This window comes from Pleurodeles waltl, chromosome 11 (assembly GCF_031143425.1).
Source record: "Pleurodeles waltl isolate 20211129_DDA chromosome 11, aPleWal1.hap1.20221129, whole genome shotgun sequence".
NCBI classification, from domain to species: domain Eukaryota; kingdom Metazoa; phylum Chordata; class Amphibia; order Caudata; family Salamandridae; genus Pleurodeles; species Pleurodeles waltl.
The window spans coordinates 903,658,157-903,686,109 of NC_090450.1; the positions used below are offsets into that span (position 1 = coordinate 903,658,157).

Sequence of the window (27,953 nt, forward strand, 5' to 3'; positions counted from 1 at the left end):
CAAAGAAACTCCGATTTACTGTCATTCTCCCATGCAGGAAATATACTCTTCTTCAGAGGAACCCCCACGAGGTCTGACTGCATCGAAGTCTTCAAAAAAGTGAGCAATGTGCTTGGGTGTGGCTGGACTTTATAGGCCTGCCACACCCCAAGATGGCCGCTGCCTCTAGAAACCTGGGAATTGTAGTCCATTCCTAAAATAACACTGATAAGTGCATCTTGTCCACCAATGTCCTGACCCTGCAGCTACATGAGCTTTACCACAGGGCAGGCAACACTGATGACCACTTTTAGAACAAGAGGGGATGACAAGTGGTGTGCATGAAGCACCGCAAATACGCGCAGCGGAGTTTCGGGTGGGAACTGTACCGCGCACAGCTTTATTCCTGAGAACTACACACTCACTTCATCACCTAATCTCTATTGTCAGAGGGCCCCCAGCCCCGTTGCTGTTTGACAGCTTCATGTGCGGCTACGTTGGTATGGTGGAGGACTGGCCTCTCAAGATGGGCCTCCCATCCCCAAGACACCCCACTCTGTGCTAGTCCGACTACCCCACCACCGATTCCCCTCACCAGCACCTGACGACCTCGGTGGCCCACCCCGTCTAGTCACTGGATTGACCCGTCCGACTGCTTGTGCTGCCCCGCTGGGGGCAAGCGGGTCACGGTGGTGGAGTGGAAATCCCTAAAATCTGCTGATTCTCGGTCTGCCACCTATATATCCCGGATACCAATAATCCTCTCTCCTGCCTGTTCCTGGCACACAGAATGGGAAGCTCAGGACAAGGCAATCATGATGGCACACTCTGTCCCAACCCTCTGAACTCTAATCATCATGAGCAAAGATAAACAACCCACTTAATCTTCCCAATCTAACATGGACAATTTTACCACCAACTCTTCAGAACTCCCCAAGAAATCTTCAGAAGGAGACCCCAACTGGTGCTACTGGCTTCATACGAGCTACCATGTATTCTACAGGCAATACAGGCATCTAGAGAGGCCCTCAAGGGGAAGATAGGAGAGGTCGGTATGGGGGTCAAGTTGCTGCATCAAGACCTTTGCTTCATCACCAGCTGAGTATCCAGGGGTCGATGAATGTGTTTCCACCCTAGAGGATGACTTCTCAGATCTCAAATCCAAAGTGGCCGCCCTCACGGTGAACGTCCATACCCTGGAAGCCAGAGTGGAGGACTCAGAAAAACACTCCTAACACAACAATTTGCAGTTAGTGGGCTTCCCAGTGGGAACTGAATCCCCCAACCCAACTGACTTCATAGAGACTTGGTTTCGATCCTGGATGCCAGCATCATCAATCTCGACTTGTTTTGTGGTTGAACGAGCACACCGTGCACTGACTTCGCATCCTCCCCCTCGGGCTTTGCCGCGTCCAATGATCGTCAAGATCCTGAATATTGCGATCGGGATCCGGTCCTTAAGGAGGCTAGAAATCATACCTAGCACATGTATCAATCCTGCCGAATTATGATTTTTCTGGACTGCACTAAGGCCACGCAAACCCAAATTAAATCATACAATGCAGTCAAACAAAAGATCAGAGCGATATCCATTTCATACGTCCTATTTTTCCCTGCCAGACTCCGAGTGGTGCTCAACCCTAAATCCCAATTCTTCGATGCTCCGGATGCAGCCTGGGAATGAGCCACAGAACAACGTTCGCTTGGAAAGCACAATGTGCCACATGAGGATCCCAGGACTGGCCCCACAGCCCAGAAAACAACTGGTCCCACCACTGCCCCAAACATAGGACAAGAATAAAGAGAGTGATTGCTCTCCGGAGACCCCGCTGTCCGATGACAATGACTCTCCCTGCAACTTCTCAAGCCTTCGTGGGAGATAGAATGGAGGTGGAGGGGTCAGCCGCGGATTTCACATCAGATCCTTGACAGACTGAATAAGATAAACAAATTAACTGAGAGAAACACTCCAGACCCAGGGTGCCCTCGCAGAGATGTATCCTTTTGTTTATATCCTTCGACCTTAGGGAGAAGAACAGTTGAAAACCTCAGTGCATGACTTTGATTATTTACTTGGGAGTTAAACTGGTGACAGATGCTTCAAGGATGGAAGTGTTGGGTGGGGGCTGGTGTTTGGTTTGTGTTTATTGTGTTTTCGTGTTTTTCACTAGCGGTCAGGCATGCTTCTCCATTACTCTTACGTGTCCAGAGACTCCTCCATTCTCGCCCCCACTGTGCACTCTCATTCACCACACCTCGACCCTACCATGAAACTAAATCGTATCTCTTGGAATGCTCATGGTCTTTTAGACCGGATCAAACGCATCAATGTTCTTAAATCCCTCCAAACATCTCTGTCCTGCGATGGTCCAACTCCAGGAGACCCATCTTCTTGGCATGCAGTGTTCCTTTATTAGTAGATATGGATATACTAGAGTCTCCCACTCAGATTTTGCCAGAGGCTCTAAAGGTGTGGCAGTTCTACTCCCTCCCTCTTGCAAACATCCAATAATTCCATGACCCTCTCAGTAAAAACGAAGGGTGACAAGTACATTGAATGGGCACCCTACGCCTTTTCTAGCATCTACATCCCCACCAGATGCACAAACAAACCCTACAGGCCCTCACTGAGGTGATAACGTCCCTTCCACATTGCATCCTCTTTGTAGAAGGAGACTTCAATGCAGTGGCGGACCTGATACTGGATGTTTCTGTGCCTCCTACCCGAGAACGCTACACTCAATATAACCTGCTCACGACCTGATGGGACTCTTTGGAGCTCAGCGACATGTGGAGAGCCTGGAATCCCAAAAGTACTGCATACTCACACACCTCTGCTTCACATCACACTAGGTCCAATATGGATTGCATTCTTCTTCCCGCCACTGACATCCCAGCCACAACAGAAGCAACCATGCTGCCTAGAGGCATTTTGGACCACTCCCCACAACTCCTCCATTAGGGTTCCTCTGTCCCAAACAGGAGGCCCATGTGGCGCCTTAATGCATGGTCTCTCACTGATGAACAGTTAACCACTCAACTGGGGATAAACTTCACATTTACTTTGACTCCAACAACAGGACAGTTGACGCCGTAGGTACTCTATGGGTGGCGAGCAAGCCAATGATTCGGCAAGATGTGAAAAGGTACTTAAGACAAAAAGGGAGAGAATGCCAAGTCGACATGACTGACTTGGAGGCACATATACTACACACTGAAACAGAGCATGCGTTTTTCCTGACAGAAACACTCACACACCAATTAGATCTTGACTAAATGGTGCTCGGGCAACTCCTCTTCCATGAGGCCCGTCAATGTTGACGAGCGACTGTCCAATGGGTGTATGAGCAAGGAGACAAAAGTGGTGTCCAGATCTACCGGCTGGAGACTAAACAGCTCGAATGGCGCTTCATATCGGCTGTGCGACCTAGATCGGTCAAGCTGATAACTACAGCACAACACATAGCAGACACTTTTGCAGCTTATTATCGCGACCTATACGCCCAACATCCCCTGGCGGAACGCATCCAGCCCCTTTTGGTGGACATCCCCCTTCCGGCTCTCACTGGAGCCCAACGTACCTCCTTAGATGAACCCATTGCGATTGAGGAGATCCAGGGGGCCATACATGATCTGAAATTTGGGAAAACTCCAGGCCCAGATGGGCCTGCGTTGGAGTACTATTTAACCTTGTGTGATACACTGGCCTGCAACGTCTCTACAATAAGGCCTTGCAAAAAAGGGGGTTCCCCCGGAACCTGGACCTGGCGACCATAGTCGTCCTTCCTAAGACTGAGCCACCCTCTGAGGACTGTGGGGCATACCTCCCCAAATCCCTTATCAACACAGATATTAAAATATTTGCTAAACTCATAGCGACCCGTCTTCAGGCAGCTGATACCTCCAGTGCAGCTTCATGCCCAACTGCAGCACGAGACACTGTCTATGCTGTCTTCAGGTCGCCCTCGCCCACAAAGTTAAACTTTCAGAGACTTTGCCCTCCTCCTTGTCGATTTCAAAAAGGTCTTTGACACAGTGAACTGGGACTATCTGGGACAGCTGCTGGAACGGATGGGATCCGGGGCCCGATTTCGCAGATTGATGTCCCTTCTAGACTCACGCCCACATGCACAAGTTCTCACTAACTGGATATTGTCAGCCCCTCTCTCAGTTGAGCAAGGAACCCGCCAGGGCTGCCCCTCTCTCCCCATCTCTTTTCCTTGGCTATAGAACCTCTCACGAGACTGATCAGGTGCGACGCTCAGATGCAGGGGTGGAGTTGGGGAAGATCTCTAGAGGACAGGATTGCCCTTTACATGGAGGATGCCTTGCTTTACTTGGCAGAGCCTGCCAAGACGGGCCCAAAGACGCTAGAGCTTCTTTGGTTATTTGGAGAAGCCTCAGGCTTGCGTCTGAATGCAGACAAATCCCTCCTGGTCCTTTTACATGGTGACACTGTTTTGTGCGGATTGCAGAATATCCTGTACAATGCCTAAACTTTAAATACTTAGGGATCCATATCACCACGAAGCCTGAACAGGCTCACATTATTAACTACCACCCCTCATACAGAAAACCAGGCAGAGCTTGGCGGGTGGAACAATCTTCCACTTAACTTACTTGGCAGGGTCAGCAAGACCAAGATGATGGTGCTGCCCTGATTTCTATACATTCTTCAGAAATATCCACAATACATTCCTGAGGCTTGGTTTTGTGAAGTGGCAGTACTATTACACTCCTTTGTCTGAAAGGGACGTCCCCCTAAGACTGCTCATGCCAAAAGTCAGGGATCGGTTTATGATGGAGGATTCGCTGCCGTGGACATCCAGTTTTATTACTGGGCATCCCATCTCCTGGTACGGAATGAGTGGCTGACAGGTGGTTGGAATGACCCCACATAATGCCTGGAACTTGATAGTCTCGGGCGGGACTGCATGCTTGACCATCTCTATGGTCGTCTGATACCCCAGGTGCTCCCGGAGATTACCAGAGTAATGTTTCTGATCTGGAGGAGGGCCCTCCGCTTATGGGCTGGGATAATCACGTGACAGGTCAAACCCCTCTTTGATGGGGTCGACAACTACTGCAGGTGTCCACACTAGAGGGCTTCCGAAAATGGGATTAATTAGGAATTACAGCAATAGCTGACCTGTGGCATGGCTCAACCATATGTTAATTTGCTGACCTTCAAGCTCAATTTTCCTGTCCCACACACAGTTCCATAAATATCTTCAAGTGCAACATGCCTTGAGTTGCTACTTGTCGCGTCTGCAAGATGTACCAGAATTTAACCCTCTCAAAGCAAAACTATTGAGAGGGGGATGGGGCAGGGCGGGATCTCCTACTTGTATTGCACTTTGATTAACAACAGCCCTGAAAATCTGGAATGCCTTTGCCAGACTTGGGAAGACTAAGTTGGGGAACTTGACAAGGTGGACTGGTGTGAGGCTTGTATGGCCCCACATGAACTAGCGATCCCGGCATGCCGATGCTTAATACAATTACACTATCTCCATCCTACATACATGTCCCCTTTAAGCTTCTATGTGGCTAATTTTCTTCCTGACTCTAATTGTGGGAGGTGTGGGACCCCCCCAGGCCGACTTCTTTCATATGGTATGGCAATGTCCCCCCATAGCAAGATACTTGTCAGCAACTGAACGTACACTTTTTTCTGTCCTAGATGTTCGGGTGCAACTGTCTCTTAAACTGGCTCTGTTGGGGGTGATTGGTGGTCTTTGGGGGGATAGAGCCCTGGTGGGTATTGCAACTTTAGTGGCCAAGAGAGATATTGCCAGGACGTGGAGCTCTGACTCACTGTCACTCTGGGATGGGCTGGTACGCCAAGCAAGTAGAACCTATTTATAAAGCCTGAGGCAAATGGTGGAAATAATATGGACTAGATGTTTGATCGTAAAATGTCTATTGTGAGGATGCGTGAGAAGGGGGGAGCTGACACGAGGGAGGGAGATACCAAGGACAGATATTGTGCACAATACAAACACAATGTTTCTCATAATTTCTCTGCTCCATTTTGCAATGTCTGCTTTGTATCTGCTTTGAAAACCAATAAAAGCGGTTTATAAAAAAAACAATTGAAAGCAGGACAGTCACACAGTACGTGATTTGCTGTGCAGCAGCAAATCCATTCTAAAAATACAGTAGTTCCCCGGCAATTTTCCACAATATACCTTGAACCACTATCATCATATTTCGGCATACAGTATATCTTATACATTTCAGTTGAACTTCTCACCCTTGTGTTGTACAGGGTTCTGTGTTATTCAAGGGTCCGTCCGCCCCGTTCATCAGTCCCAGTCCACAGTATTCCATGCAGCAACCATAGACACTGTGAAACTTTCGGGAGCAGCCCCTACTGTGATAGTGACCTCTTGTGTGACATTTTCATGCATAAAAGGGTTGTTTGGAAGAGTGGTGCTCTGTAATGTCCTAACACTAGTCTGTCCCTGCATGCAGTGTCACAGACCTGAATATGGAACTGTGTTGTGCTCTGTCCACCTCCCTCTGTTCTGTAAGGAGGAACACATGTACAGGCCATGAGCGTGGACGTCAATTCGCTGAAATGCCAGCGGTGACGGAAGTGACATCACACTCCCTATGACCTCCACTTTCAATCACACGTACTTATACATACACACAAATTCACATTTACGCACACTGTCTCTCACATAAACACAATCTCACCCGCAAGCACACACACAACATTTATTTAAATGAATTGTTTACTTACTTAAGCTGCCCTGGAATGGCGTATTCCATCTAATTGTATTATATTTTACTACGCCAACAGTGAATAATATATTGTTATTCATTATTAGTGTAATAAAAATTGACAGAAAACAAAGACAGCTGGGCCCCAACGCACATCCATAAGGAGGAGCTGCCACGGTGTTCCTTGCATTGATTTTGCCACCTCTAAGGCCAGGGGTCGCAAAGGCAGTGCCAGGGGTCGCAAGGGAAAAGCCAGGGGTCCACGGCCTTTGATCGCCTAGCCCTAGACGTAAAGCCTGAGAGCGAACTCGCAACCCTCCTCTGTGCCCAATACATTCTGTTCGGCTGCCCCCACAGTGCTCTTACAATCAATGTCTGTTCATAAAGGAGGCACCACGTTACCTCTAACACATTATGTCAGTGTGACTTCGACAAAGTGAACAAAGCGTTTCCCAAACATGTATGTCCAGTCCCTGCAGACATGCAAAATGTTACCCCAAGTAAAGGAACCCCACCCTAAAACTCACATGCAAAACTGTATTTAGTCTTTAAAATGTGCTCCATGACTAGGGCACACACGGTCCTGAGGCACGTGTGCACAACTGGAAACGTTAAAAACAACAGCGAGTAAAGGGCCACGTGCAGGATGATGATAATACGTGACCCGTGGCACACCTGCTCAAGATACCTTATTTCCGACGGTGTCCATCAGATGCGCAGCTTTCAGTACTAGCAATCGCGCCTGCTCAATCTCTACCCGGGATTTGGCAATGTCTGCCATGATGGTCCCCTGCTCAGCTAAAGGTTTCCCAAAGGCCACGCGAGACTTCACCTGAGGGAAAAAAGGAAAGCAGCGGACTTTTATTGGACGTCAGTCTCATTATTATTAGTAGCAGTAGTGCTGTTATAATTAATACCAATAACTTTACTCGTAATACTATAAATTATTGCAACTATTATTATTGTTTTATTATGTTTATATCTCAGAAATTCTCCTAATTTTTTTAATGTAAAATCTTTTCAGCTGGAGAGCGAGAACTTTGGACCCCTGTATTTTATTGGTGGGCCCTGAAACCGTGAAGGGCTGCATCTGAGGCGATGGCTACTCCCGGTATAACATGATTATGTCAGAAATAATACTGGAAACAAACAAATCAACCTAAAAAGACCAGTAGTACATAAAATATGAATATAAAAAGAGTACAGTGGACATCCATGGCCAAATATAAGTTAGGATGGCACCTAAAATGTTCAATTTAACTAATATTGAAAAAGCATTTGTTAACACAAAACGTGTTAGCTGCGAGTTAACAAGATATCAATGAGTGGGTTGTCTATAAAAACACAAAGCTAGGCATTGCCAATAGGTTTTTCTTTGCTGGTCATCATCAGCAAAGATAATAAAAAGGTTTATTGCCGGAGCTGAAGAACATCAGCAAAAACCTTAGTTTAATGGCTAATGCTCATGCAAGATGGCAGACGCCCGCCATGGAGCGGCAAATTAAATTTTTTTTTAAAAGTGTGCCAAAGCTCCCATTTTTTTTTAAAGAAAAAAAAACACACAGCCTGGACGCTGATTGCAGCAGCCAGATCCTCCTAAAAAGAAAAAAAAATGTGACAGGGAGGGGTGGAAAGGAAGGGGTGGAGTGGGGGAGGGAGGGGTGGATTGGGATGGGTAGGGAGGGGTGGAATGGGATGGGGAGGGACGGGTAGGGAAGGGGAAGAAAGGGGGAGCCAGCGGAGTGTGGTATTAATAAGTAACTGCCGCTCGTGGTGCTAGTAATGGGGAGCGATTTTAAATGTTGATTAAAAAAAAACACATTATCTAAGCAAGACAGTGAAAGGTGGGGGGTGCAGAGGCAGCAGGAGACTGAAGCATAAGTGACACCAACAGCAACAGGGAGCAGGGACCAATACATAATTAAAAAAAACACAACTCAAGTGGGGCGTGCAGAAAAAAAAAAGAGTTGGGCTTGGGAGGGAGCAACAGGGAGAAAATGGGGGGCTGGTAGTGAGGGAGAAGCAGCACATGGAAGAAGAGAGAGTAAGAATAAACATACACTCCCAAGAGATGCTGGAAAAAAAACCATAAGTCTGTGTCGAGGAGCTGTGAAGGCTAAAGGACATCCAATCAAAAGGGTGGTAAAGAAGCGATGCTCCAGGGGAGGAACAAAGAAAAGAAGAGGAAGAAAAGTCACTTAAAACAAAGTAAGCAAATAAGTGACAAAACTAACCAATGGTATCTAATGCTATAGCATCCCCTATCACAGTCGGCATAAGGCTTGAACCAGGGTCCTATAGTGATAAGCTGTGAGAAATGTAAGGATTTACAAAAGATAAGCAAAAGCTTTCAAAACAAGGACAATTCATGAAAAGCACCAAGCTCATGGCGAAAAATTCCCTGTTGGGAAATGTGCTACAAAGTTAGAAGAAACAGCTTATTAATAACCTCAATGGAGGGTATTAATGGAAGCAACTGGTCAGACTGGTGCAGGGTATTGTGGGTCCTAGAGGTTTGGCAGCATTAAAGGGACAATTACAAAATTCCTACTGCACCTATCCTGTTTTTTTGTGGTTAAATATACTTTAATGATTTCATTTGTATTTATTAAATATTACTAATATGTATTAAATGTTACCACAGATAACAAAAATCTCATGATGTGGACCTTAAACAAAAGGAAAAAATATGTTTCTTAACTTCAGTAACACTTTTTCTGGTGGAGTCTCTATTTAACCACACATTCCTCATATTAGATTCCTTACCTTAGAATCAAAAATAAATCCTGAGCAGTGCGCCTATGTGTACCGGTAGGTGGCCTCAACTGGCTCACTATGCCAAGATAAGAGCAACCCCAATGCGCTGACATCAGTTTCTTTTATGACTACTTCCATGACAAAAACGCAGAGCCATGTAAAAAACAATGTCTTGACCAGTGTGCAGTAGCTAATGGGATCTTTAGGATGAAGGGCCCAGTTCGCTGAGCGGAGAGGACGGGAGATTCAGTGAGAAATCTGTGGATAGACAGTCTCTACCAGAAAAAGCTTTACAGAAAGTAAGTAACTTGTTATTCTGAAATAGACATCTAACTGCAGATTCCTCACTTTAGAATAGATACTCCAGCAATACCTCCTAGTATGTCGGTCTGCAAACTGTCTAAGACTAGAAAGTCCTGGGGACTGAATGGGCAGAATGCCCTTCTCAACAGACCTGACTGTCCAAGCAGTAGAGCTGGTGAACATGTGGAGTGGCACCCACGTATCAGCTTGGCAGATGTCCAGGAGAGTTATCCTGCATGCTAACAGCCTTGGTGGAATGGGCCCCGTGGGAGGGAAGGGCAGAAATATGGCTTCGGAGGCTTGGTTGTTCGGTGAATTTTGCCTTTTATTTAAGTTTTTTGATATCGCTACGAATATATGGGCCAATAATATAGATAAACATCAGTTTAGAAGGTAAAAGAGTGAGAGCCAGGGCTTCTTGGTCTTGACAGGCATAGTAATGGTTTCCTTCTTCTCTCTACAGGTTGCTTGAGGGGTGGTGCCGCCTCCAGTCTCCTCCAAAAATAAATAGGGACAATGCAGTGAGTAAGGGATTCTGTTCCACTACTATTTTCTCCCATCACCAGATCACCTAATGTAAAAAATATATAACTCTCTGTGTCTCTTTTCTCCCTGTTAGGACCTTTGCGATTAACCAGAGGGCGTGCCAAAGTTATCAGGAAGCGCACAGGTAACTGAGGGAAAGAAAAGGCAAATAATAGTTACGGGTCTCTTAAGTTCTGAAGCTCGCCTTAATTGAGGCTTTTTTACCACACTTCCGATATCCCAGACTGGCACTTTCTGTGAGATGTGTGAACCTCCAGTTTTTCTATCCCCTTCATGCAGGTGCTTCCCCCCTTTCCACAATGGTGCCTCCCATCCTGCTACAGGCACTCTCCTGAGCTTGGGCAGGCTGCAACGGCATCTCTAGCAGTGTCCACCACTCTGTGTTGAACCACACCTCGGACTCCTCCTCTGTCTCGCTGCAGTACTGAGGATTCATCCCTTCCTCCGTGACGCTGACCTCAGGCTTCTCCTCTGTTCCCCTGTGTTGCTGGATTTCCTCCTCCTTGGCCCTCATGTCCGCGTCTCTCTTCCTCTCTCTCCTCTCCCTTAATGATGGCATCTCTTTTCCTCTATCTCCTTGTCACCTACTACTTCCTCCTCTCTTGGCCAATTGGCCGTCTTTTCAATTCCGCTGGCCCCCTCCTCCTCCTGTTGAGAAAAGACCTTTGTTACTGTCATTTTGTTTTGTTGACCCTGCCCATCTCTTTTCCTCCGATTGTCCTTTCTCTCTTTCCAGGCCCCTTCGTTCTTCCGGATTCTGGCATAGAGAAAGCGGACATCTGCCTCGTTCACCAGGTAAGAAGGCGAGCTGGGAGGAGGGTTTCTCCAAGGCCCACAAGCCCTCAGGAGGATGCTTCTTAGCTATTGCATAGCAGATCTTAATGCAGAGTACAATGCTTTGAGAGATGATCTTCTTCTGCATCACAGCCTTACCCTTTTTCACCCCACTGAACCTGATGAAGAGCTGATTGTCCACCCAATGGTTTTTAGTAAATCAATGTAGAATGTAAGAGCTCTCTTCGGGTCCAGGCGATGGAGTCTTTCCTCTTCCCTGGAAGGATGAAGCGGGGCAAATAAAATAGGTGAAAAAAGTAGGTAGAGTGATATTCTGGCTGACATGAAAGGGGGTGACTACCTTTGGCAGAGAGGAGGGCACACAGTCTGGGGGAAAAAATGGTGTAAAGACGGTTGACTGACAGCGCCTGAAGCTCGCTGACCAACCTGGTTGATGTAATAGCCACTAAAAAGACAGTTTTGCGAGTCAAGCGACATAGAGGAGAACTGCATAGTGGCTCGGGGGAGAGAACACATCAGAAATGTGAGGACGACACTGAGGTCCCATTGGGACATCACAAAGGAAGTAGGAGGAAATAAGCGCTGTTAACCTTTCAGGAAATGAGTTAGAACAGTTGACTTGAAAATTGAACATTGGCCCAGCAACCGCAGGAAAGCCGGAATGGCTGACAAGTAACCCTTAATAGTGCGCAGGACAAGGCCTTGCAGAACCTGAGATAAAACAAACAGCAAAACCTCCAACAGTGGTGCAGAAAAGTAACATGAGGTGCACCAGGCCAGAAACCTATACCAATGCAGGCATACAAAGTTTTAGTGGAGGGACGCTTGGCTGCCAAGATGACATCACGGACCTCAGAAGAAAAATCAAACTCTCAACTGCTGGCGCTCAATCTCCATGCATGAAAGTAGAGCTTGTGCCGGTTCCGGTGCAGGACCTTGCTGTGCTGCTGTGACAGAAGATTCTCCTCCAGGACCAATGTTCATGCTCAGGAGTTCAGGATTCCATGCTCTTCATGCCCAATCCAGAGCCACTGGATGATTTGGGCCCAGTTGATCCTGATATTTTTTCTAACTCATGGGGGAATTGGTATTGGCAGAAAGGCGTCCAGGAGTTCTATTCTAAATGGAATGCTTCTCCAAGCAAGAGCCGCTTTTGGAATTCCAACGCGCATTCTCTGAAGTGTCAAACAACCGAGCCAAGTTTTTCCCCATTCTTGGAAGAGACCTTGCACCACCTCTGGGTGTAGTCACCATTTGTGGTCTGCAAGGCACTGATGGCTGAGTTTGTCTGACCTGGTGTTCAAGAAGCCTGCCAGGTGCTCTACCACCAGGAAAATGTCCTGGCACTCCAGCCAAGCCCAGAGGCGCAGAGCCTCCTGGCACAGGGTCCAAGACCCCACCTGCCCTGTTTGTTGCAATACCAAATGGTGCTGGTGTTGTCTGTGAACACATGAACTAGCCTCTCTTTGATGGATAGAAGCAAGGCTTTCATGCCAAGCGAATCGCTCTCTGCTCCAGGAGATTAACAACCAGCGGAGATTCAGCCACAGACCAGAGTCCTCTCATCTCCACCTCTCCCAGATGGCTGCCCCAACTCAGAAGGGGTGTTTCGGTCACTGCTGCCAGCTCTTGTGGGAAAGAGGAAGGGATCTGCTGCTGACCCAATCATAGTTCGTCAGGCACCACAGCAGATCTTTTGCAGTCTCCTTCGACACCTTGATTAGATCAGAGAGGCTCTTCTAGTGCTGTACCCACTGGGACTTCAGATCTCACTGCAGAGCTCACATATGCCATTTGGCGTACTTTATCAGCAGGATGCTATCAGACCCAGCACCCTCATAGTCAGTCTCAGCGAAACCCAGGAACGAGACCGAGACATCAGGCGCATTGCCCAAATATCCTGGACTCTGTTCTAGAAGGTAGGCATGGAACAGCACTGTATGCAGAGAGTCTCAATGGAAGTCAGGTCTGACTTCAGCATGTTGATAGTGAACCCCAGCAAGATCAACGTGTTCACAGTAGTCTAGAGGTGGTGACGACTGCCTGGGGCGAGTCCGCCTTCAGCAGGAAGTCATCATGGTAGGGGAAGACTATAACCCCAGACCTTTGAAGATGAGCTGCAACCACCACCATCACTTTTGTGAACACTCAAGGGGCACTGGTAATGCAGAACGGGAGCACAGCAAATTGATAAATTAAGTAGCCTACTGTGAACCGCAGAAACCTGTGGGCTCGCAGGACGGGAATGTGAAAATAAGCGTCCTGCAGATCCAATGCTACCATCAAGTCTCCATGATCCAGGGCAGACAAGACTAGAGCCAGGGTGAGGATTCTGAATTTCTCTGTCCACAGAAAAGGTGATGAGAGGGAGCAGATCTAGGATAGGACAAAGTTTTCTCCCCTGTTTCAGCACCCTATTTTCAGAGGTAATTGGAGACCATTGAGGGAATGTGGTGCCTGATTCTGCCACCAATGGGATGGCTGTGTTGGATGAAGGGTGTCCTAAAGAGGCTTAAAGGCTGCAGCTACTTGAGGGGCCGGGATTGGAAAACTCGCTGGGCCTGGCTCCTTGTCCTTTTTGGAGTTTGCGACTTCATCTACAAAAGGACTGGACAGGTTCCTGTACCAACAGATACGGCTGGTACTGCGGAAGCCCATAGATGCTCTGACCAAGTTGCAGTAGGGGCAAAAGGATTGTAGCTGAGACCAGGCCAACAGAGCAAGCCTGTGTGACCTGGCAGTGACCCTGCTCACTCAAAAGCGCTCATGCTCCATGTCAGCATTGCCATAAAATAGGTGGAAGCCATTGAAAGACATGTCAATCAGGGAAGTCTGGACACCCCAGAGAACCCAGTAAACAAGGCATTCTGACGAGTGCCACCACGAAGGATAAGGCTCTGTCTATACAGTCTGTTGTGTCCAGTCCGCACCTGATGACGAACTTTGCTAATCCTGATCATCCAAGAGGGGCTGGTTGAGGATGGCACATCCCTCCTTGGGAGGCAGCTGTGGAACTAAGTCTCACAAAGCATGGGCATAATGGCCCAAGAGGCATGCTGTGTCACTGACCACAATGCTAGGATGGTGGAAGAAAAGATGTGCTACCTAAAGGTATCCAGCCTTTTGGATTCACTGTCCGATGGAGTGGACAAAAATACGTTTGTGTTGACCGTAGATGTTGAGGCCTGAACAACTAAGCTTTCAGGGGAGGGGTGCTGGGAGAGGAAGGCTGGGTCTCCTAGGTGGGTCAATGGTATCAGGCCATCATGCAGTACACAGGAGACTTTGAGCAAGGTTTAGCCTATGCCTCCAGGAAAACATCAATGAGGGCTTAATTTCAAGGGAGTAAGGGTTCAGCTGAACCTTCTCCTGGGTGGAGAATCACAGTCAAGACAGTGGCCTTAACTTTGACCAGCGGCAGCTGCAGGTCAAAGACCTTTGTTGCCCTGCGCTTTATATTGGCAAAAGATGTGCTTTCTTCCAAAATCAGCCCCGGAGGGGAAAGGATGCCAGAATCTGAGGAGGTGTCCATACCACTGGCTTCACCCAGCTCCTCATACCAGTTCTCTGCTGGATGAGGGTCCTCCTCCTCCATAGAACCAACCCATTCCTCCTCATCTCCCCCTCCCAGGAGAAAGAGACTATCAAGTGGCGGAAAGGCCAGGACCGTGCAGACAGCAACATTGGTCTGCCCCAGCTTGGAGCTGGGGATATGAATAGGCTGGCGCCGCTGGAAGAGAGGGAGCTGGGGTGGAAGAATTCACCTGGGCCGGCATTGGTCTGTATCTGGGGATGGATCCAGAGAGCCCAGCTGGTGCCGGGGCAGACCTGGGACAACATACGGTTCCGTGGGGCCTGAAAGCATGCCAGAGGAAGTCAGTGGCATAAAGATGGTAAACATAGTATTGTAAAATTGTTTTAGTTGCTTCAACTTCTTTTTCTTGTGCTCCTTCTAATTACCCGACTTGTAGGAAGAGGTCTTAGAGCTCTAAGATGACTGTCTGCGGAAACGGCTCAGAGAACAGCCTCAAGAAGATGACAGAGAACGGTGAAGAGCCACCTTCTGCTGCACCAACAGGAGCTTCATCACCCACTTGAGAATCAGCTTGGGGGGGAATTCACTTGCACTCAGCACAAGCCTTGGAGTTGTGACTTGACCTCAGGCAACAGAGATAGACCAAGTAGGGATAAGACTCCGACATCTTCCTGTGATATCCCCCGCAAGGCTCAAAACCAAGTAGGATTAGTAGGGAACCTGTCCCTAGCACACTGGGAACAATCTGGTCAAAAAAATGGTCAACAACAAGTCGAAAAAGGTGGTCAAAAAGTCACTGAGGTAGCTCTCAAAATGCACGCTGTTGGTGCAGAAAGCAATTGATGTCAGCATGCCGGGGTGTGCTTAAATATGCACCATGACGTCACCTCCAATGTGGCCAACGCAGAGACGATCAACACCACCTACGGCACGCAAAGGTACTACTCAAGATTTTCGGGATCCGGCCTGAGGAATAGTCAAATGTGAGAAATTGACGGTGAGTAATCTGCGGCTAGAAGTCTTTATCAGTAAACATAAGCTAAGATTTATCGCGTTTTGGCGCAATGCAGCACAGCAACTAAAGTTGCTACTAAGATATGGCACTGTTTTTATCTGCCTCAACACACACACACACCCTTGCATTATGGTACAATGGTGTGTGTGTTCTGTCAAATATAGGTTTTGAAATGGAAATGGAAGCATCCAGTACAAAAACTATGTGTTGATACCTTTCCCTGCCTGCAAATGTTAGTAGATAGGGATTCCATCAAAACTAATGGGTTGTTGCTTGAGAACACCCAAGTACCACCCATGGTGCACCCTTTTGAAGCAAAATAGCAAAGTGCTACATTGCGACACTTTGGCAACTTTCCAATCCAAATCCTCATTTGTGTTGTAAAGTGGACCCGACTGTAGCTGGGTTTGCTTGACGAACATGGTACAACATGTTTGTAAATTTGTGCTGCAACGTAGTGTACACTGATGCATTTATCATGGTGGTATAAAGATGTACTGCATTTCATGGCAAATAAATATAATAATATGCAGATGATAACTTAAAAAATACTCACTCGTTTCTTCATTAGTTGCAAAGATCTCTCTGAGAACCCAACAAGTCTCATACAGTGGTGTATTCTTCCTGGCCCCAATCTTCCTTGTGCAATTTCAAACCCTCTGCCACATCCGAGCAGGACATTTTCTTTAGGTACACGAACATTTTCAAATATGACTTCTCCATGACCGGCTACAACAAGAAAGCACAGTAAACAAAGGATAGTTATGTTTCTTCATCAAATGTAAAAAAATCAAGACATAGGTATCTGATAAGAGGTCAGTTCACAGATGTGCTTATCTAGGAGGTGTGCATTTTGTTTATTGCCTACAGTGTCGAGGTTGCTGTATTTTTAGCTGTCTGTTTTAAAGCAGAACTTACCGTCTTGTTGACCTGTGTAGATAGCCATGCTTCACTGTTTCCTGCTCTAGAGGCACAACTGAGTGAGTGACAAAATATGTAGCTGCACCACTGACACTCTTTGATGCAATTGTCCAGTCAGATGTTTGCCATGAGAGTCAGACGATAACTGATCTTAAAAGGCAGAACTCTCTGGCTGGAGTACCAGAAAATGAATCGCAAGGTGGTGCTCAAGTCCATCCGGTGTAATTCCAGTGTGAAGAGCTGAATGATACCGACAAATCTCCTAGTCTAAGTAATCTTTCCCTGCCAGAAGCCTAAAGATGAATGCAACCGAGGCCTGTGTTTGATGAAGCCATGTCTGCTGTAGGAATGTTCTGTTTATCTGAGTGCTGGGTAGGTTTAACAGACCATCGCAGCCAACGAGAAGAAGGAGGTTAAATAGCCGGTGTCACACCATGATACAGGAGCACAAGTTATCTCCTGGGTTTAACTCACCTCTCAGATTAAGAGTAGGAACCTTTTGCTACTGTTAACCTGCCATTGTGAGAAGGGAAGCTGAAGGTGTTCGAACGTCTAGGAATTGATGTGTAGTTCTCATGATAACTGTTCAAGGCACACTGCAAACACTTTGGGCAGCAAACACATACTTGACAGAGCCCTCACAGATCCTTCTTCAGCATGTGCCCTCCTTTGATGCTGCTCCTTCCAGAAAGGGAAGCATGTTATCAGGTAATCAGTGGAGTATTGGCGCACAAGGGATAAGCCAATATATAAGAAATAACAGATAATCCCTATGAATAAGAGAGGTAAGGATCACAGAGAGGTAAGGATAGGTGGTAGGCAAGGTAAAGAAGGAAAGGGCAGAGGGAAGGCGAGCATGTCAGACTGTGTGTTTGTATTAGAAACTGAGAAAGAGACACAGCCAGCAACAGCGACTATTTAGTTATTCTTGAGCTGGTAAATACAAAGGAAATGCATATTTTGGAATAATTAATCTTTGGCCACATTTGATACACCCATCCGCAGAGAAAATTCCAAACATAGTGTGCAAGCAGGCAAGTTTGATGTTGAAGAGCTTCTAGCACATTCTCAATCTAATTCCCACAAGGAAAGCAAAAACACATTTGGACTGCTTGGCACTTAACGTGGACCACAGATTCGAGGTTAAATCAATTTGTGATCTTTTTTTAGTTTGTTGTAAATCACAGTGTTTTATTTCTAGAAACAGTAAAAAAAACAGAAAAAGACAAAAAAAGTAAAAAATAAATAAATAGGTATGCAAATTGGCACATGGACATAAACAAATGAAGTCAAGCCAATGTTATGGGCTGTCTATTTTTGCCCACGAAACTAATTTAAGGTCTCCTGGCTGCAGACCCGGCTCAGGTACTTTGTTACAGAAAAAAAAACACTGGGACCACAGGGAGAAGATGGAGACACACCAGCCAAAAGATGACAGAGAATCAAAAAACACCTTTGTAACACTGTATTGCTGCCAATAGGGTCTGCATATCAGACTGTCGTCCAAAAACTTAACATGCTATTTTTAACCCTCCTTTCATACTTGGGATGTCCAAAATGCTACAGGTGTAAATGAAAAGAATTCTGAGTGGCAACAAACCGTGGTTAAGGTCCAAATTAAAAAATATTGAAAATGAAGCAGGAATATCAGACACATGGGAAGGCTTTGCCTTGATCCCACCTTTCTGAGGTCGAAGGTCATGCCTTTTACAAAACAAGCAAAGCGCATGACCGTAGGCAATACACTGTGGTTACTGCGGGCACTAGTATGCCCAAAGGGCATGCACTTTTTCCACTAGGGTGTTCTAGCTGTGTTGCTTGCCGTTGCAGTGTTTTTTAGGTTTTACTGTGCAACCGTAACTGCCCTTCAACTTAAGTTCTTTCGAGGTGAGTTTATCTTTTAACCTAAAAAAAAAAATTAAAGGATTTTTTTAAGGTAATTTAATGATACATTTTCATCCTTGGTTACAGTAAAAACCCACTCAGCACAGCCTTCGGTCATGTGCAGTGATACTGCGACACATAACCAGCGGCGGCTCCTACGCTGTGGCAGAGGAGCGTCACCCACCTGTGAGCAGCAGCAGCTGGAAAACTTTCATAACAAAAAGATAATAAACTGTGTTTATTATCCTTTTGTTGTTAAAGGGGCGGGCCATGGGAGATGACGGGGTTAAAGGGAATGCACTGTGCACTTCCCTCAGTGCGCATGTGTGTTTGGCCGGCCGTCTCAGGCGGCCCAAACACACATGATCACAGTGCTCTCTCCAGCCTGGCATTGTGTTGCAGGGCTGGAGAGAGCAGACACAGGCTCCCAGTCTGCCTGAGAGTGCCCTGGCTGGGCGCTCCAGCCGATCCTAACGCTGCTCTGACCAACGTCGGGATTGGCCAAAAGGCAGGCTGGGAGCCTGCTGAGGTGAAGGAGCAACGGGGCGGTAGAGCAGGTAAGTTTTTTTATTTTTTTTATTTAATGTTTATGTTCCCCCCCTCTTCTCCCCTGCACCACCCCTTTAACGTGCAGCGAGCTGCGACTACACAAAACTTCACTATTAAACATACCCTAAACCCAGTGTGTTAGACTTGACAGCCTTACGGTGGTCACCCCCAACTTTTTGCCTGCCTCCTTCCACTTTTTGAAACAGTTTTTGCTGGTTTTAGGACTATGTGCACTTTACCACTGCTAACCAGTGCTAAAGTGCATTTGCTCTCTCCCTCAAAACATGGTGACATTGGCTCATATCCAATTGGGATATTTAATTTACCTTTAAGTCTCTAGTAAAGTGCACTGCATGTGCCCAGCGCCTGTAAATTAAATGCTATTAATGGACCTGCAGCACTGATTGTGCTACCCACATAAGTAGCCCTTTAACCATGTCTCAGGCCTGCCATTGCAAGGCGTGTGTGTGCAGTTTCACTGCCACTTCGACTTGGCATTTAAATGTACTTGGAAAGCCTGAAACTCCCCTTTTTCTACATACAAGTCACCCCTAAGGTAGGTCCTGGATAACTCACAGAGCAGAGTGCTATGTAGGTAAAAGGCAGGACATATACCTGTGTGTTTTATATGTCCTGGTGGTGGAAAACTCCTAAATTAGCTTTCTGCTGCTGTGAGGCCTGCTCCTTTCATAGGTTAACATTAGGGCTACCCTCATATACTGTTTTGAGTTGTAGGTTCTGATCAGAAAGGGGTAAACAGGCCATATTTAGCATGGCCAGAATGGTAATACATAATCCTGCTGACTGGTGAGGTTGGATTTTATATTACTATTTTAGAAATGCCACTTTTAGAAAGTGAGCATTTCTCTGCACTGAAAATCCTTCTGTACCTTACAGCCTGTATCCAATCCACGTCTGGGCTGGGCTGGTTGACAGCTCCCTTGTGCATTTCACCCAGACAACCACAAACACAGGATGCTCAGTCACACCTGCACACATCTGCATACTGAATGGGTCTTCCTGGGCTGGAAGGGTGGAGGGCCTGATACTTACATTTCAAAGGACAGTGACCTGCCCTCACACAGTGGACTGCCACACCCCCTACTGGGACCCTGGCAGACAGAGTTGTACTGAAAAGGGACCTTGTGCACTTCAAAACCACTCTTTGAAGCCTCCCCGACTACAAAGGCACTTTTGAGTATATAGACTGGGTCCCTGACCCTACCAACTTAGACACTTCTTGGGAAAGACACTCTGCACCAGAACCTGCAACCTGCCAAGAGAAGCTTCCTGACTGCCCAAAGGACTCACATGGACTGCTTTGCTGTGAAGGACTGCTGCCTTGCTGGCCTCTGGCTCTGCTGAGAAGTGCTTTCCAAGGGCTTGGATTGAGCTTGCCTCCTGTTACTGAAGTCTCAGGGCCAAAAAGACTTAATCTCTGCAAAGAAACTCCTTGTGCAGCGAAAATCGACGTACAGCCTGCCAGAATCGATGCACAGTCTGCCCAGCGGTTAGAAAATCACTGCATCGCTGACCTGGAACGATGCAGCCCAGCTCCATGAGTGGAGATCGACGCAGCACCAGCGTTGCGGCCGGAACTGCGATGCACAGCCAACCGGATCGACTCATCGCTGAGCCGGAATGACGTGAGGAATCGATGCAGCGCCTGCTGTGCGACAGAAACTCCGACGCTTCACCCACCGGATCGACTCGGCACCTGTGACTTCGTCCAGAACACCCAGGATTTCCACGCATCGTCCCTGGGTGTCAAAAGACCCCGCATCGCAAAGAGGATTCAAGCCTGCATGCCGGAATTCAATGCAAAGCCCTTGCTGGTTGGAAAAGAATTGACATATCATCTGTGTGCGCCTGGAAATCTGACGCACACCTACCTTTTTGCTCCCATCTCTTCCTCTGCCGTCTTCGTGCATGTGATTTTGATGTAAACCAGGTACTTTGTACTTGCAAGCAACAACTGTTGCTTTTAGGAACTAAAGACTCTTCTTATAACTACAAAAGTGATATTTCAATTTGTGATTATAAAATCTTGATCGTTTTGACCTCAATTTAATCAGATAAATATCTTATATTTGTCTATACCTGTGTGGTGTATTTTTGTAGTGTTTTTAATGTGTTATTGCATGATTTGTTGCACAAATATTTTACTCATTACCTTCTAAGTTAAGCCTGACTGCTCAGTGCCAAGCTACCAGAGGGTGGGCACAGGATAATTTGGATTGTGTGTGACTTACCCTGACTAGGATTGTGGTCCCTACTTGGACAAGAGTGTATACATCTGCCAACCAGAGACCCCATTTCTAACGCAGTGACTGTGCTAAATATAGAACATGGACTCAGGCCACAACACAAAACATCATCTAGGTGTAAGAATATCTGCACCTAGCCCCCGTTAACCCCAATTGTATATGCGACACACAGCCTTTTGCTGTGATCAGTGGAATTAGGACAGAAGGCGTAACTTCTGTCCATGAACTGTATATTGCACCCTGCGTCCAAAACAAACTGTGCATGGCTTCTGGCCAGGCGTAGAAGAATCTGGATAAACAGGTTATCTATCCTTCGGCCCCACACACGGCCTCTCAGCCATTTCAGCACTAAGAACTCTTCATTGAAAAAATATATGCAGCTCCTAAATAATCACCACAGATGCAAAATGACGCTTATAGTAACAAATAAGATTGATGGGAGAAAATAGTCCCTTGGACAATCAGATTAAATTATTTATATTGCATTTTTTATTTAATATACACTTCAAATAATCAAAAGAATAAACTTTTAAAGCCCACCCAACACAATTTTGAAAAACAAATATCTCACATTTTTTAGAGCAGACCAAACGTGAGTCTATTCGGAGTACTGTTCTAACTTCATTCCAATTTGGAGCAATTCAGTGTAGAAGAAAAATGTATATTGTACTTAAAATCGGGAATACTTTTTTATAATCACTCTATTTAACTCCACTAATCTCTGCGGAATTTGAAACTAAGAATCTGAACTGGTCACACCCTGCATCTGCCAAACAGCCCACAGATTTGTTATACAAAGTGAAAGTTATTAGCAAAGCAAAAACTATTTTATGGAAGTTTCAAATCGTCCATAAGCACAGAACTACTATTGTGACTTTTGCTTGATGATGTTTCTAATGTTTTACCTTCAGCAGCACAAATCATCAAACCAGGAAAAGTTATAGAATAAAGGTAAGTATGATCTGCCTGCCAGGTCAGGTGAACCTTTGATCTGGGCGGGGGGGGGTCACTGCACTAATAACTCCACTGCAGAAGCCAGTGTTTAAAGACATGCTGGGTGTTTGCACTCAGCTTTTCACTACCCAGCGGTAGATATTGACCATTAGTGAACACTATTAAGTTGGGTAAAAACATCTTATCAGTACCAAAAACTGCTTTTTTATTGAACCAACACATACCAAAGCACTTTATTTGAGTTAGTTTGTTTTCTGTTTTTGGTTTCCGCATATCTGTGTATATGTATAGGAGGTTCAGTAGAAAAGAGTACTGTGGTACCCTCCCACTATAACTTAGTTTTACCACCTCCAGCAATCTGCATGAAATTTCGGATCAAATGTTTTATTCGGGATTCGAGAGTAGATGTTTGCTGTGACATAAAACTGTAATATTACTATAAAAAGAAATCATCTTATAGCTACTATAGGTTAATGAGTTACATTTGGAACGATTACTGCCTCAGGTACTCCAACCTAGCTTGCATGTCCTGTAAAAGGTGCACATCCAGTTGGCATCTGCTTTCAATGTTCTTCAGCTGAAATGAAGGACTTTGGAATAAAAATCTTTAATCATTTCTACCTGGCGCATCTTCTGTTCCGAAGACACTGAGAGGACGGATAACCTTAACTCCTGCTGTGTCCATAGGGACGAGGACCATCGTTTGCTGCTTGTGGCGTGGGGCTTGTGGGTCCGTCTTACCCATGAACACAATTAGTTTGCAACGAGGATCCATGGCACCTGTCAAAAGACAAGAATCAGACAGTGTACGGGAAAATATGGCACTCCTGGTTACTCCATGCATTTGCATCAGTTTTCAGCCGAGATAAATAAACACCACTCTACTTTGAAATTCACGCAACCTGTTACAGAGTAGTGTGAAACATGTAAAGATAAACAGCAGATCACAACAAAGACTCTCAACATGACTTTTCCAAAATAACTAGGACTGACCTCCAACTCCTATGCCATGTCCTAACTACACTGGCGATACGTCTGACAACAATACCGCACAAATGAGCCACTCTCACCTCTCCACCGCTACTTTTTATTCTGACAACACCTAATGGAAAACAACATAGCCAATGAAGACTTACAGGAACCTTTCCTTCAAAAAACAACCCAGCAGCAGATGCCTGGGTTAATCGACACTGGTCAACCAGATTCTAGTATCAACAATCAACGGTGCAGACTTTTCTTTACTGCCAGGACTTTGATCGTCAGGTCCTAAATGTTTTACCTCCACTTTGATTAATTGCCTTGAAGATAAAAATGAGGGTTGACTGATGTCTTATGGCTTCTCTTGATAGCCAGCTGCACATTCTTGTCAATGTAGCACACCAAATCTCTGGAATATCGTGCTGTGAGAGGTTCTTGAATGGATCAATGGGTTTTCAAAAGTCATTCTATTGGACACAAGCTTTACGCTGACTCTACCGCAGCTCAATGGTTTTTCAGAGTCATCTGTATACGGATAAACCTGAATCCTACTATAATTAGTGAAGATACCTGTTAGAAAGTTGTGAAAATTGCTTCAACAAGTGGGCCAACATGGAGGATACACTTTCTGTTGGATGGTTTTTAGAGATTTGGTTTCACATGTTATGTCTGCCTATTATCCCCCTAGATTATATGGGGCCAGATGTACGAAGCCTTTTGCATGTTGCAAACTGCGAAAAACGCAGTTTGCGGCATGCAAAAGGCCGAACGCGATGCTCATCCACAAATTGCGAGTCGGTACCGAGTCGCAATTTGGGGATGCGACTTGCAAATAGGAAGGGGTGTTCCCTTCCTATTTGCGACCGCATCGCCATTCAGAGTTGCTTTGTGACCGCGAATGCGGTCGCAAACCAACTCGCAGTTACCACCAGTGTCACACTGGTGGTAACTCATTCGCAAAAGGGAAGGGGTCCCATGCCCCTTCCCCTTTGTGAATGCCGAAAAAATTATTTTTTCAGAGCAGGCAGTGGTCCTATGGACCACTGCCAACTCTGAAAAAAACGAAACCAAATGGTTTCGGTTTAGTTTTCATTTTGCAGCTCGTTTTCCTTTAAGGAAAACGGGCTGCAAAATGAAAAAAAAATGCTTTATTTATAAAGCAGTCATAGACATGGAGGTCTGCTAACTACAGCAGGCCACCATCCCTGTGAGTGCAGGGACACGCTATGGGGTCGCAAACTGCGACCCACCTCATGAATATTGATGAGGTGGGTCTTTGCGACCCCATAGCGAGTCGCAGAAGGTGTCTGAGACACCTTTCTGCATCCAATTTTGCGAGTTGCAAATTGCGATTCGCAAAATTGGAGTTTACTACATCTGGCCCATGATTACTTCCTGGAAGGTGTTTTTTGTAGCGATGGGCGGTGAACTCCGCTTGCGGAATTTACAGAGATTTTCCCACTCTGCACTCCGCTTAGAGCACGGAGTTCTGAAAAACTCAGTGGAGCAGAGCTTTTCCTCATTCACGCTCGCCAACATTAAGATGGCAAGCAAGGAAAATCTTACTTCAGACCACCTACCAGTGAGATTTCTCAAAGCGGGCGGTCGCAGATGGTCGCTACCGCTCACATTGATAAACCTTCATGTTCGTGTTGAGGAAGCTGCTGCTCGAGTGGAAAATCTACTCAAGCAGCAAAAAAGCAGCACTCTCTTGTGCTCGCGTAGTGCCGTTCGCGCATATTTTTCAGCATAGGACACACACCCAGTGCTAAAAATCAGCGCAAATGGTGTGACCTAACGCACTCCACGTAGCGCTGTGGAGTTTTTTGGTCACTTTGCAGAGTTCCGCATAGTGGAACTCCGCAAACTCCACCCAGGCCTACTTTTTGGTCACTTTGAAGGGCAGAGGATGCTGGACACTGGCTCCTACGTTGTTTGACACCTGTGCCCATTATTACAACAAAACCTGAATACAACAACATCTTTACATGAGAAGATAGTTTACATTTCACTTGCTCTGCCTCCCACAGCAACCAGTCACCTGCTGAAAATAAACACGCAGCTGCAGAACACCAAGGCATGAAGCAATTGCCACCACAACCTGACTTATTAAGGTAGCTAAAGTGAGGCTGGATTAGTAATGGCAGACTTTGTCTATAAACCTTAGATACTGCATGCCTACTACCAAATCCACATTAGAAATGTAAGGGTATAAGTCAAAGTGAGTCTCGAATATAAGCTCTTCATATAAAAATGTTCATTCCATTCAAATCCAGAATAATACAATGACCTCTGATCTTTTCACATCCACAAATATGTTCAGTAGGTTAAACATACACACTGCACTATTCTACAGGGCAATCACGTTCTGAATCTTTAGCTGTAGCACAGCTTGCTGAGGCTGGCGAGCGGATGACACTGGGAACAGCCATGATGGAAGAAGGCAAACATATAATATGAAACATCAGTCTCTTATTATTTTCAGAGCAAATTATCTACTGTCATGTTTGGTCACGCCCAGGCGTCACACAAATACAAACTTATTGGTTAAAAACAGAATCTGCCACACCCGTACAAGAAAAGTTTCCTCCACCAATCTAAGGCCCTCATTACAACCCTGGCGTTTGGCGGAGAAGTGGCGGTCTTACCGCCAACAGGCTGGCGGTAAAAAAATTGAAATGATGACCATGGCGGTTACCGCCATGGTCATCCGCCACTTCTCCGAACCGACCGCCATGGCGGAGACGACCGCTGGGCTGGAGACTTGGTCTCCAGCCCGGCGGCAGTCACAAGACCGCCGGCGGTATCATGACCCGGCTGACCGCCATGGATTTCATGGGGTTGGGCACCGCCATGAAATCCACTGCGGTAAGCACTATCAGTGCCAGGGAACTTCTTCCCTGGCACTGATAGGGGTCTCCCACACCCCCCACCCCACCCGAGTCCTTCCCCGACACCCCCCAACCCCCTGCCACGCCCCAAAGGTGGCAGGATCCCCCACCCCACCCCGACATCACTATACAGACACATACCCAACACGCATGCAGACACCACCAACACACATACCCGCACACACGGACAAACATGCCAACAGACACACATAGTCATACACACACACCCACATTCAGACATACACACACACATCCATACAGACATACATACAGGCAGACACGCACACATTTCCAAACACACTACACCCCCGCATGCATGCACGCACTCACACACCCCCTCTTCATACTCATACGCACACCCCCATGCACGCACACAACACCCCCCACCCCCTCCCCTAACGGACGATCAACTTACCTGGTCCGTTGATCCTCCGGGAGGGGACAGGATCCATGGGGGCTGCTCCGCTGCCAGCACCCCGTCACGCCAAATCACATAACGTGATTCAGTGGGTGGTGTTCTGTTGACGGGGCGGTGGAGGTGGAGCAACCTCCACTTCCCCGCCGACCACCAGTATGGCTGCTGGCGGCTCTCCGTCCGGAAAAGGATGGAGTGCTGCCAGCATTCATAATTCGTCGAGCGGAAAACCGCCAGCACTGGCAGTCTTCAGCACGGCAGTCTCTCGGCGGTCTTGTGAAAAGACCGCTGAGGTGTAAATGACCCCCTAAGTGTTTTTAAACAGGCAAACGTTTTGGAAGACGTTTTTTTACATTCAACTTACGGCTGCAGTGATAGAAATGAGTAAGACTTCAGCTTGATTAAAAAAAAGGATGAAGACTAATTTGCGCTGTGAAAGAAAAAACTGTGAATCACATGGTCAGGCGACAAGGGAACGGCGGGGCGGTAATATTCTAACTGTGACGTCCCAAACCCGCAAAGTGATGCCCTGGGTCATGTTGCAGCAGCATATATAATGGGCTTCTCTCCAGTGCCGGTGTCTGTGCCGGCAGGTACATGCCAGGCACCCCCGCCAAGCAGCCCCCTCAGGCGGCCGCTGTATTGTATGCGGCCTCCCCAAGTGGTCGAAAGATGCAGCACTCCTCTGGGGCCCACCCGGAAACACAAGCTCTCCTCACAGAGGCCCAGGGGTCCAAGTCAGCGCCCCACTTCCACCACAAGTCCTGGCAAGCTAGCGTAATGCACCTGGAATGGCCAGGGGGTACTGCAAGGCTTGGCTGGCGTGGGAAGGCACACTGACCTTCGTGTTGCGCTCGCTGGCAGTGGGAATCCACTGTCACGCCGTTCACTGGCGCAGGGCTAGGGCCCGTCGCTCGTGGCCCCTCGCAGCAGAGGTGCTCACTGAAATATAGCTGCTGACTATGGATGGCCGTGCAGGTGGCATGCCCGCAACAAGACTGCTGGAGCAAGAAGCAGGAGGTCCTTTTCGGTGGATTACAGCCACTCAGGGGACCTACAGGTGCTAGAGTCAGTGGGGGATGCTGTTGCATGTAAGTCTTGGGGCCTAAGCAGCAGTCAGCTTTGTCAGCACCAGGGCACAGCCATCTTGATATCCTCTGGGTGCTCAGGTCGAAGGCTGGGCTTGGGTAACCCTGCATCGCCAGATTCCGTGTCCGCTGTCAGAGTTTGCTGGACACCTGTGCGTCTCAAGAGGCGGTTCTGTTGGCTCTGTGGGGCTGAATATGTGAATGGGTGGCCAGGGATCCATGTGGTGGGATGGATGGATGGCCCCGCTCGCTAACATCGTCCGATCCCACTACCTCAACATCATCTCATACGCCAACGACACCCAGCTGATCTCTCCCTCACCAAGGACTCTGCCAAGACCAAC

The 27,953-nt window shown here is 46.9% G+C and overlaps 1 protein-coding gene across 3 annotated transcripts in view; it reads right to left on the reverse strand.

The window, feature by feature from the left end:
• The window catches only part of ACAD10 (acyl-CoA dehydrogenase family member 10), a 363,878-nt gene that overhangs the window by 20,488 nt on the left and 315,437 nt on the right, over window positions 1-27,953 (reverse strand). For all 3 annotated transcript variants that reach the window (XM_069214832.1, XM_069214834.1, XM_069214833.1), the window contains 3 exons: window positions 22,859-23,017; window positions 16,219-16,391; window positions 7,400-7,543 (listed from right to left, as the gene is read on the reverse strand). In XM_069214832.1, the coding sequence (XP_069070933.1) occupies window positions 7,400-7,543; window positions 16,219-16,391; window positions 22,859-23,017 (476 nt within the window). The remainder of the gene's footprint in view (window positions 1-7,399; window positions 7,544-16,218; window positions 16,392-22,858; window positions 23,018-27,953) is intronic.